A 12,582-nucleotide genomic window follows, 5' to 3' on the forward strand; every position below is an offset into this window, starting at 1 on the left:
GAAAGAAAGACACAAATTTTGTTTAATACATAGAGTAAAATGGAAAGTTTCCAAAGTTCCAAGGAAGTATCAAATGCTGTATTTGTTATCACAAGTTAGGCATGTTTGATAGTTTTACAGATCGGGGGGAAAAAAAGAATAAAAAAGATAATAATTATTTAAAAAATTATGCGTTATATACATGATGACATTACAAAATTACTTACTTCTCCAGAGGGGACCAGTCTCCATCAGATAAGGGGTAATGATCCTTCGAGTGATAAATCAAAGATTCTTTTTGTTCTTCACCCTTTGGTGATGAATTTGAGGATCCTCTGTGGAGATACATGGGACATTAAGTCAGCTATAAGAAATCTGCATTTCTAATTCAGTTAGAAAAAGTTCCTTATATGTTATTAAAAATCCAAGATCAAAAGAAATAAGTGTATAGCTTAAAGAATTCATTGTTTGCAACACACCTTTATATAACTTAGAATGTATATAAAAACTATTATTAATACTTTATTGCAATTTTAAAAATCTAGACATAGAAATAACGTTTAAAAATCTTGACACAGTCAGCTAATATTGAAGAAGCCATGACAACATAAATTATATCACTCTATACAGCCAGCTAATATTATCAAAATGCAACAACAGAGATTTACCCATAACCTTTACTACGTAAACCTTAGAAACTCTGAAAAAGTTAAACAGAAAAGGTAATTTTGACAATGCGCTTTATTACTGCACATTTAAAAAATTAAAACCAGTACGAAAATAGGGGTAGGTACCAGCCTCATATTTACCCATGAGTTTACAAATTAACATAAACTACAACAAGTAGCTAGAATTACTGTACTTTTCTGAACAGTAGGGTTTGTTTTGCACTAGGAAGTCTACTCAATATCTACAACAAAAAAAAAAACCCTCAAACAACCAACTGTAAGACCCATTGAGCAGGCATGCATTGTATTTTAGACAGAAGTCCCTTTTAAACATTTCCATCAAGTACTTCAGATCTTTTTGCAGCTTTCTGAACTTAATTGAATAAATAGCTACTCTCAGGATACAGCTAACTTGTTTTGAGGTTAGATCAAGGGCATCATGGCTACACGGTGGATAGAAAACAAGGAAGATAAGCCTGGAATTTGAGTGTAAAATGCAATACAAATTGCTTTAAGCCATTTTTATGAAAGAAAAAAGAAAAAAGCATTTTTCTTCCATTAGCAGCATGGTTGCGCTGGACTTTTTTTGGAATGCTAACACTAATTGCTCTTATGGATGGAGAAAAGAGAAGATTTTAAACATTATCTATTAAAATACATAAATATTTAGAATTTACATGCTTACTCGATACAGCCCATTAGACCCTAAGCAGTTACAGTAACCTACCTCATTTGCACAGGTCTCTCATTTGGAAGACAGTCTACACTATGTTAAATACTTGAACCCTAAAAATATCTTAATAGCTCCACTTCTTATTCAGAAATACTATTATTATGAAACTTGATGATGACAGCTACAGACCATACATCCTTTGTGTACAAAAACCAAGTTAACTGTGATACAAATAAGTTTCATACTATCTTTCTCTCAATCCAGTGCTAAGCATCTCCAAAAGAGGAAAAAGATATTATTGAACAACTAAGCAAACACATAGAATTATTATTACAGAGAGGTCCTCAATATGACTTCAAAGGGGGGCAGGATGACTCACAGGTAGTACTGAACAGATTTTATTCACTGTGAATTTGCAACCAATGAGTTCTTACGAAGCATCAAACCCATAACATTTAATCCGTAAGTGGGTAAATTTGAAGGTTAAAAATCCAAATGTAGTCAAAGATTATTGAAAATTAGAGGGGGGTGGGGGAAATCAGTATGCATCAACTGATAACTTTGAGTTGCAGTATCAATTCTAAGCTATCTATTTTGCAACATTCATTAACAGTGCTTCCACTTTTTCTCACCCTTATCCACTATATACATAGTCTAAATAAATATATAAGTTTTTAGAGACAGATAACTACTTTAAATCTTTAACACCCTTAGTGCTGGAGAAATAATGCCCTCTATCTCTGAGTATATGCACTGTAATCTCAGTCCTCTGGGCCTTATTTTAGGGAAGTCAAGCACTACTAACATATCTAAGTCACAGCTAGAAAATACAAAGGACCTATTTTTTAAAAAGTTCCATAAACACTTGGAAATGCATTTTCCCAAGGAACAGGAAACAGCTTGTTTTTCACTTCATAAGAATAGAACTAGATAAGACATACGATACAGGCTGAATTTTTGACCTTCCTGTTGGAACATCAGCCTCCCTTCTCCTTTCCCCGTTTCACTCTGAAATCTGAAGCTATGTCTAATAAGTTAGAAACTTAACTAGAAATAGAAAACTAAGAGCCACACATTTATAACTAAAAAACCAACCAAAACTAAAACAAACCTGCTGATATGACCTTACATCCCCACAGGATGTGAAACAAGAGCTTATGAACATTTTTTCACAACCATAACTTTAGCCAGGAAGACAGCAGCATATGTCTATTGCAAGGCATTTTATTTCCTGCATTGGTGGGCCACTGGATGCCTGCATATGAACTCCACTAACAGATACATAGCCACCAACCTGCTGCCTCTGGACTTCCATTACTAGAATGTATTTTTTTCAGTCCTGCATTTACTTGCTATTCACAAGACAACAGCATTCTTTTACAAAAACTTCTTCCTTTCACATCATAACACTCTTCTCTCACAGAGAATTCATTTCTACAGACTTTTCTGGGGGTTTTTTGTTTTGGGGTTTTTGCTTGTTTGTTTATTTGTATTTTTTTTTCATATATATAAAGAGGTTTACAAATAAAAAGGCTTTTCAATTTTTCATTCTAAAGGGTACAAAAAAAGCCCCCAGAGTAACCTTTATGGAAACACCATGGTCTCTTCAGCTATGACTAAACATTTGACATTTCAGTCAAACCTACAATTTTTTATTAATCCCTAGTCAAATTTGATTTCTAAACACTGGATGAGAACAGGCATTACTGGTGTGAAATTCCTAAATTATTACAAATATATGAAGAATTTATTAAATAAAGAATAAACAATTCATGGGTTGTATTTTCTTTCTTCCTGTACTTGATGGTTATTTTTATTTTTGATGGTTTCACTATGACAAGTTATTGTTGTCTTAATGGTCTCACACTGAAGACTGAACAAAGATCTTGCTTTTCTGAAACTAGAAAAAAAGGAAAAACCTCAAACCAAACAAAATTCCAATTCCCTGACTTAGAGCAGTGAATATCTAAATGTCAATTCATTGACATAAATGACAGTGAAAAAAATAAGGCAAATTAACTAAGAAAGCCACAGACATGCTAGAAAACACTTTAAAATCCTAATTTTGTTTGTTGTGTTTTATTGGTCATAGGTGTGAAAGTTAGATTCATGTTTTTCTGTTGCACTAACCTTTTTGACTGGTACTTACTAAACCTAAGACTCCCTTGAACACCCATACCAATGGAGTTTTTTCAGTTATACTTTATTGTCTTATACCAAACCATTCTTTCATTTCCCAGACCAGATCTTGATTATTCTGACAGCAATGCATTTAAAAGTAATGCTGTTCAATAAAGCTGCTAGTTTTGTCTAAAAGCTAAGTCCACTTCTTTTGTTAAGCAGCCTAAGAAACTTCCCCAAAACTGATGAGCAGGCCTTTCCTGACTTTTAAGCATTTATATGCTTGATACTCTATAATCTTTCCTGTACTCATATAAGCTTCTTCAGCTTATTAGTATGTGCTACCACTTCACCGCAAGATCTCCTTTACTAATAGTTTATTCTCTTCAAAATACAGAACTGATTTTTTTTCCTCCTTTATGACTATACACATGTAAAGATTTCTCTTTACTAATGCAAAGGAGCATTCATTTACATAGTTTTCAGTTACCAAAGTAAACTTCAAGTTACAGAGAAGTCAAATTCAGATGTGGTGTACTACAGATATTCCACACTGCTGTTTATGTAGAGGTTACCAACACACCAGAAGACCACTCTGTCTCATCAGAGAAATGACACTGAAACTTTTTCTCAGCCACACAACAGATCATGACAACACTACTTTACTAGAATGAGCTTAACTGGATTTCATGTTCATAACAAAATGGCCATGTTGTAAAGTTGGGGAAGATAACGGTTTGGAGATCTGATTGTTGGAGGGAAACCTACCCAGACTCTATTGAACTTATGCATTAATTGCATAGAGGAAAGGTACAAGTCCCCTTTTAAATGGTCAGTGATAACAGTGAAAGCAATCAGCAAGTATCTGACACTTTACCTTAGCGGTTGAATACTTTTTTCATCATCTGAGCTTATTTCTATTTCAAAAATCTCTTCTGTCCCCGTAGAAGAGATCTGATCTTCCTTCCTGCTATCTTGTTTGTATTTCTTTCTTCTTCTTTTTTTCTTTTTCACAGAACCTGGGGTGAACACAGTCTCTGTTTCCACAGAGTGTGGGATTTCTGAGTTTACACATGTCCTCTCATTTTCACCTGATTTCAAATGATTGCTCGTGTCTTTAAAAAACTGGTCTTCAGTGGGTATTGGAGATGTTGCCAAATGCGCAGGAACTTTTTCCTAAGAAAAAAAAAAAAAAAAGAACAGACATTTTTTTCCACTTTGTTTTGGGTATGCAGCATAGTTGTCAACTACAGGTTAATGCCTGCATCTATATTTAGACACAACACCATACAACAGCCTAAACCAAGTTCACTGGAAGAACTACAAAAAGTTCAGAAAAATAAATGTATTCTTACAGTTTCAGACATAAACAACTGATTTTGCTAGCAAAACAATGACCCAGTCAGTGGAATGTTTTTTAAATTATCTGCCTTTGAGCATACCAGTTCCATCCATGCTTAGTAAATGTATTCATAAAAATAGGCTAATTAAATCCACTGCTGTCTATTTCTTTTGAAACAGATTCATAGAAAGGTGTAGGTTGGAAGGGACATCTGGAGATCATCTGGTCCAATCTTTTGCTGGAAATAGGGCCTTGGCTTAGGTTACCCAAGGCCTTGTCAAACCAAAGGTTGAGTGTATCTAGTGAGGGAGAGTCTACCACTTCTCTAGGCAACCTATTCCCATGTGAAATTGTTCTTCTAGTGAAGGATTTTTCTTATATCCAGATGGAATTTCTCCCTTGTGGTATCACCAGGCATCCTGGTGAAAAGAGTGCCTGTCTGCTATGTAACTACTTGTAGGTATTGCAAGACTGTGGTTAGATCCCACTGAGCCTTCTCTTCCCTAGGCTGAATGCAGCTAATTCCAGTAACCTTTCTTCCTGTTTTAACTTTTCCAACCCTCTGATCATCTTGGTGGCTCTCCAGTGGATGCCCTCCAATTTTCCATGTCCCTTCTGAACTGAGACGACCAGAACTGTGTTCCAGGTTTGGCCTGACATGTACTAGGCTCAGTGGGACAATCCCACATCCCTCCATCTGCTGGCTGTACTCCAGCTGATGCAGCCTTCACTGCTGCCAGGGCACACTGCTGGCCTTTACAGCAGAAATGCACTTCATCCAGTCAGACCACAGCCTGTACTGCTGTGTGGGATTCTTCCTACCCAGATGCAAGACTTCACATGTATCTTGGTTAAACCTCACATGAATCTTGTTGCTCCAGTCTCCCAGCCTGCCAAGTTGGCTCCATGTGTGGCTCTTTTTCTGGCCTGCCTACCTCTCCTCCCAGTTCAGCGTTACCCACAAAACTGGTGAAGGTACATTCAGTCTTGTCATCCATGTCACACACTATTTATGCAAAGTATCTTTCAAAAAGAAAAACTCAACTATAGTTTACTCACGTTAAAACCAACCAACCAAACAACCCTCAATTAATTACAACCCACTCCCCTTTGAAGGAACAATTCAAATGAAGGAAAAGCTTTATGAATGGACTGCCTGGGGTTTATTTGAATCATAACAAGAAACTTAAAGATATTGACACCTAGACTGAAAGAAACACACTGTGAAGGGACAAAGTAGAACAAAAGTAGAAGAGCATGAAATTTTCATAGCGAGGAGAATGATAAAAAGTTACAGAGCTCAATTTCATGGTAAGAATAGAACTAATTATAAGATGCCTGATATTTTACAGGGCTCTTATGCAGAAGATTAGTCAGGAACTACACTGTGATCAGAAATAGCCAGAGCACTGATAGTACTTTTGATGTGTTCAAAGTCTGCATTGCTATTATTTAATATGAAATTCAATTTTTCCATTAAGAGTTACAGACCAAGTTTTGTTCCACTGGTTGTAAAGTAGAGAGACATGAAGGAAGGAGAAAAAATACAGCCTTCAACAGCACTAATTATATACAGATTTTTCGTTGTGAAAAACCTCAAAATAAAACCACAGCACCTAAATAGAGTTAATTTTCTATACAATTAGTGATAAATAATCCAAAGTAACAAGACAAAATAAAAAAAAAAAAAAACCCACAACACAAAACACACAACAACCCAAGAGGAAGAGTTAAAAGAAGACTGGCTAAATAATGCCTGAAAGTTACATTATAATAGTCCTGTTTTACATGGATTGAGACATGTGGTGTTACTTCTGAATGTCAAGATGTGACAACAGCAAAGTCTGACCACTTGAAACAACCTTTCTGAATCCATCGAGAACTCAGTAAGAGCTTTATTGTTTATACCTTAAGTATAGCTTCAAGAGGTGACCACAAAGACATGTTGATCAGTAGCAGAAATACTGAGGGAAACAAAAAAAGGTCTAAGAGCACTAAAACCAACTCAGTCCTCTGCTTTGTAGCTAACTCAATCTATAGTTTTGGCATGAACTACTAGCTTTCCTGAACACATTATACACAGATAAGGCACTCTTGTTATAAATTAAAATTACTCAGCAAGTGCAATAGCTCCTTTAAAACATTGTACTGAGGACAAAGGTAGTGGTTATCACCCTTACTTTCTGAAAGTCTTAAGACTGAGCAGTTCCCACCAATGGCTGACGCAGCCTACATCTATACACAAAAACCTGCTTTTAGTTTTGATTTTAATCATGGATATGCTAAATCACAAACCAGCCTTCCTTTCTCTTAAATGTTATGAATCCCTACCCCAAGTTATCATTTAGCGTCTTAATGCTCATTTTCTCCTTCCACTTTAAATTATATTTAACCCCTTTCAAAAGGAAAGATTCCTCTGATCCCTCACAGTAAACAAGGAGGGCCCTAAACTAAAGAGAGGATCAAGCTCATTTCCTTGAAAGACTCTGGTTCCTAATAACAGGAAAGTAACACTTCATCTTTTACTTCAATGAGACAAAATTTTTTCTTCTCTCTCCTCTAAACTATGATTTTCATTCAACCTTTTGGAACTCTGTATTTAGAACGTCTTTCCTTCTGACTTGCTGAAAAATGTCAACAGATTCAAAAGCAATCAAAACCAAAGCTCAGAACTGACAAATATTGTTATTATATAGGTCCCACATCCTTAGGAAATCAGTCTAAAAATGAACCATTATTCTTGTTTTTCAGAGGCTCATTAGCTTCCAGCTACAATTGGTTCTTGGGAAATTAATTACTGTATTATAATACAAGAAGAATTCTCAAGTCTAAGGAGTTACTGTTAACTGGTGAAAGTTTCATCATAGATAAGTGTGAAAAATTGTGCTAAAATTATATGAAAAATTAAAAAGATGCCAAGATAGGCAACTTTTATTAGTACAGAGGTCAGTAGCACAAGCTGTAAGAACTTAAGGCAAAAATTATTCTAAGGCATTACAACCTGTATAACTGCAGTCAACAAGTTAAAAAAAAATTCAAACCTTTCAAATAATGCCCTAATAAAAAAGAACTAGTTACTTTATTATCACTGGTAGCAGAACTGCACAAAGCACCAAGCATCTTGGCCGCATATGAAAGTGATGTTAAGATGCAGTCACAGAAAATCTAGCTTTCATAAAAGTTACAGTATCGACAACACTATATTAAGCATTTTTAACACATTACTCCGTTAATACTGCATTGTAGCCATCACAAAGCACAAAACCCTTACATTTTCTTCCTCAGTTTCTTGTACAAAGAAAGCTTCTCCATTGTCACCCAGTTTCATATGAAGATCAACAGCATCGCCATTAATTTCTATATCAATCTGCGGAAAGAGACAATTTAATGTTAAGAACTCATCATAGGGGAAAGCACCTCAAGGCCCACTTATCTGAGAGTAAACTTTGTTCCATTGTATAACAACGTATCTCTCTCCTCCCTCTGCTTTTTCAAAGAAGTCTGTTATAAGTCTTTATTTTGTTAACCTGCAAAATTCATCATGCTCCTAGCAGAGAGCTTAACACCTACAAGAAAAATTGGAAAAAAATAAAAAACATTTGAAGACTGAATCTTGTTCAACAAATTTGGAGAACTAGAAACATAAATAATAATCACTGATCTAGTCTTTATTTCCTGCAAGAATGATTGAGATTGTTCATGTTCATATGTTTAAAGCTCAACCTGAACTGGTATGACTCTGAGTCCCAAACACCAGAAGTTCAAGACAACAAACTGGAAGCCTCCTGGAGGCAGGCTTTGTTTCACAGGGTTAAAGGTTTGCCACAGTTATTTCTGCAACTTGGTTTACATTGTTTCAGATTTAACTGCTTCTGAGTTTATGGGGATATGACATAGTACCACAACCCTTCTGCAACCGTGGTGCTTTCCTCAGAGGAAGAATGTTTTTATTAAGTACTTTTTAAAAAAGGTACTTTAAGATTCCATTGCACAGGAGGGAGAGATTACCCTTCCCCACATGAATGAAAGAAAAAACCAAATGTCTTTCTAAAACCAAGATACAACTTTTTTACTCCCCTCCTCTTTTGAGCTCTTGGGCATCCAGTTAAGTTCCATTCAAAATTTTTCCAAACAAAATGTGTTCAACATTCAGATAAATTTACCTTATTTTTCAGTAAATCTGCTTATCTAATGGTGCCTGTACATCTGCATTTAGCCTAGCTAATTAAAACTAATTTAATCTATGTCAGATAGAAACACAACAGACTTGGCTTACTGCAGAAAATGTCAGTGGCATTTCAAGTTATATATAGTTTAGACACTTTCATCAAAAGGAGACCAAGTTAAATACTGTAACTGCTATGAGATATCCAATATGTACATTACTCAAATTCTAGTTTCCTGCCAATAAAAAAAGAAAAAACTACAGCTCAAGCCATATAGCTAGTATTGTGATATGAACACTCATATTTAAGATTAGCATAAGGAGTGCCAAGAAAAAAAAAGCCTACCACTACAGTGGTATTCACCCATTTATGAGAATAAAATCCTTAGCCAAGGAAGCCCAATCACAGGAGATGATAAATTACAGGTAGAACCAAACATGCATGGAGACTATATCCAAGTCCTTAAGATAAGTTTTTCTTTTTCTTTTCTTTTTCCCCCACAAGAACTGAATTATTTTGTCCTGAAAAGCATATTTATTTCACTACTGAACATAGTTTATTATTAAAATATTTTCCTGAATTTCCAATTCAGTAACATGAGTTTCCAAGAAAGAAAAATTTCCCTTCGTGGGTTGTTTGTTTGTTTTTTTCCCCCCAACCTTTTCTTACGTTGATTTAGACAGACAAACATCCCTAATTTTAGTATCTATACCCCACGCTGGTTTCTGGAGACTTCAGTATATATCTTAAGTATAGAGTTGAAGCACAGATAGGCTTATTTTGTGTTCCCATACTTCTTGAGACTACCAATTGATGGTAGCCTCATAACATGCCAGAGAAAAAAAAAAATGCGTATACAACACAGTAATAAACATTCAATTGACTATTGAGAGAACACTCAAATGTAGAATGGCAACTCCAAGGATTAAGGGAGCAAGAAGTAGCAGCCATCCACTCAAGCAAAAGCCAAGAACTATGCTGACAGCCTCGTACAGCAGGTACCCAGAGTAGATGTTTCTACTAATCAACAGCTTTTTAGAGTTATTGAAGCTGAAACCCTCTCAGATTTGGTTCAGCTTCTCAGAACTGTAGTTAAAGACATTTAGCAAGCTCAGGTTTAAGGTCACTCCTGTGTTAAGTGTACGTCACTTGCTTAGACATTAGAAAAAAGTACAGCTATACCACCTCTCTTGTACCTTGCCGAGAAACGGATGTAATCTGTTGCATAATTAAGGAAAATCAACTTTTGTCCGTGCTCATTAAGAAAAACACTAGCAAATGGGAAATCAAAACAAAAAATGAGAGTAGAAAACTGCTGCTAGCCTGCGTTACTGCGATAAACGTACAACTTTAATGCCCTAACGTAACCACTCTTTTAGCTGCCCTTTATTCTCCTTTTACAACCAACACAGAGATAGGGGTAGTTTCCTGCAGTGTCCTTTCACTTCTTAGAAAAGCAGCATATAATCCTGAGGTTTTACGATCTGTTTAAATCAATCCATCCTTTGGTAGCACACCCACAGGCAATACTGTCATACTGTCAGTAGGGAGTACTGTGTAATGTAAAGTCCTCCCACAATAGGTCAATTTTTCTGTCAAATTTTCAACCCAACCCAACTCACTCCCTAGGCACAATTATTAAAGCTTATGGAAGCAGGACAATCTGCTCGGGTAGCACCACAGTCTGATACTGGCTGGACAAGGAATTATACCAGGTTCACTTTCAAATACACCCACACAGGAATGCAGCTTCAGTCCCAGGTTTTATTTGCTTGTGGGTATTAATAACTGAATATTCTACTGCAAATCAGCCTTGTGCAGAGCTGATTAGGAGTAATATTTATGATAGAGCATGTCATAAGGACTGGTGACCTATTTGGCCTCCAGACATTCCAAAACTAGTTGCGTGCAACTTCAGTAATCAGTTCAATGGCATTAAGCATTTCCTTCCCAGCATACTTAAATAAATGGCCATGTAAATGTTTTAAGGCTGTGAAGTCTATAGTTCGTATTATTCTTTTTTGCATAGCGCAAGAGCTGTGAAAGCTTTTCTTCCACAGTGTTTTTTTGTAGAGTCTTAGATTACCACAGGAACTTCTGTTCTGCATTCCAGAACTATCACTCTGTACAGCCTATGTGAGAAGCTGCTCTGTAGTGAATCAGCCTGCTAACTGGGTACGCGGGGCAACTGGGGAAGGAAGGAAGAGGGGAGAAAAAGTATGCACTGGTATTCAAAACTTTGGGTTGTCCCACTTTCTGAACTTACCACTTTTTCTTTGGAGCGCAATACACCAAGCTTCCCAAATCGGACATGAAAAGGAGAACACTGGTATGTACCATCTTGTTGCCGGACCACAATGACATCAATGCATCCTGAAAGGGTTGCCTGATTAATGCCTTTGTACAGCTCCTTCACAGTAACCAGGACTTGCCCTGCAAGTTGTCCTACGTAGTTCATAGTCTGAGACTAAGGGAGAAGAAAAAAGCGAATAAATTTTAAAAACATCAAAAGACTTTTAAAATCAATTTTTTCAAAACATCTAAATAGATGTACAGTGTCATTTATTAATTACTGATTATTGTAACAAGCTTTACACAAAGGCCTTCAAGTGTCAACAGAATTTTGAACCAATTCTTACATTACTAAGAGCCTCCAGAGTTATAAAACCTATTCTTTATCACTTATCAGCTTGAATCTATGATTATTTAAATTTTAAAGTAAATTTTGAAGCATGTACTTTTTAAACCCCAAAGCCTAGATTTAAGTATGATTACTCAGATAAGCTAAAAGTACAAATTCATTCTTTTAAGACTGCCTACTTAATACAATTGATCCTCTGCTGAAAACAGAGGTAACTGTACATACGGATGAAAGAAAAAAAAAATCTTAAGTCAGAATGAGTTATGTAGAGTGTATTACAGGTAACTCTTCCTTTACAGCTCTACATTTTAAAAATGGCTGAGTCACCTTAAAGAAATTATCAGAAGATCTAACGTGAGACACAGGAGTTTGAGAATGAGTATGGAGAAAAATATGGAAAAAAATCCTGTTTTCTTCCCACGTAAGGAAAGCACACCACCAGTGAATTTATTTGCCATGAAACAAGTACTAAAACCTCTTCCAACATAAAAATCATGAGCTTGTAAAAACCTTTCCTGAAAAGCACTGCCGTCCACCTACAGGAGTTAAAATTGAGATAAGCAAGACTTCCACCTGTGGCAGCTGATGCCAGGTACTCAAAGTTACCAAGACTCTCCCACCAACATTTGACTAAATAAAACTACAATAAGTATCATCTATAGTTACAATGTATACTTCCCTTAACCCATTAATGACGCTTGTAGGTACCTATGTTTAAAATGGCTGCTGAATCGAAGTTTGCTCTGCGAAAACAGTGAACCTAGCAACATGACCTTGTGCTGAACACACTTCTCATCCATGAGAAGCAGATGACTTACCAGCTAACATAATTTCCACAGAAATGATACCTAAAGAATTAGCACTAGATTCCAAATACTACATTTTCATATTTGAAAAGTAAGTCTTAACCAAGCTTACACACTCAAGCAATATTATTTTCAGTATCAAGAGTTATCTTGCCCATTAACTACCTTCCACAGGTTTCACAAAGT

The 12,582-nt window shown here is 35.9% G+C and overlaps 1 protein-coding gene across 3 annotated transcripts in view; it reads right to left on the reverse strand.

Moving 5' to 3' along the window:
* Positions 1-12,582, reverse strand: part of LPIN2 (lipin 2) — a 43,048-nt gene that overhangs the window by 17,973 nt on the left and 12,493 nt on the right. For all 3 annotated transcript variants that reach the window (XM_064442928.1, XM_064442929.1, XM_064442927.1), the window contains 4 exons: positions 11,216-11,416; positions 8,055-8,150; positions 4,319-4,617; positions 207-314 (listed from right to left, as the gene is read on the reverse strand). In XM_064442928.1, coding sequence (XP_064298998.1) covers positions 207-314; positions 4,319-4,617; positions 8,055-8,150; positions 11,216-11,407 — 695 coding nt within the window. In that variant the 5' untranslated portion in view covers positions 11,408-11,416. The remainder of the gene's footprint in view (positions 1-206; positions 315-4,318; positions 4,618-8,054; positions 8,151-11,215; positions 11,417-12,582) is intronic.

The sequence above is a fragment of the Phalacrocorax carbo genome, chromosome 2, assembly GCF_963921805.1.
Source record: "Phalacrocorax carbo chromosome 2, bPhaCar2.1, whole genome shotgun sequence".
In the NCBI taxonomy this organism is placed as follows: domain Eukaryota; kingdom Metazoa; phylum Chordata; class Aves; order Suliformes; family Phalacrocoracidae; genus Phalacrocorax; species Phalacrocorax carbo.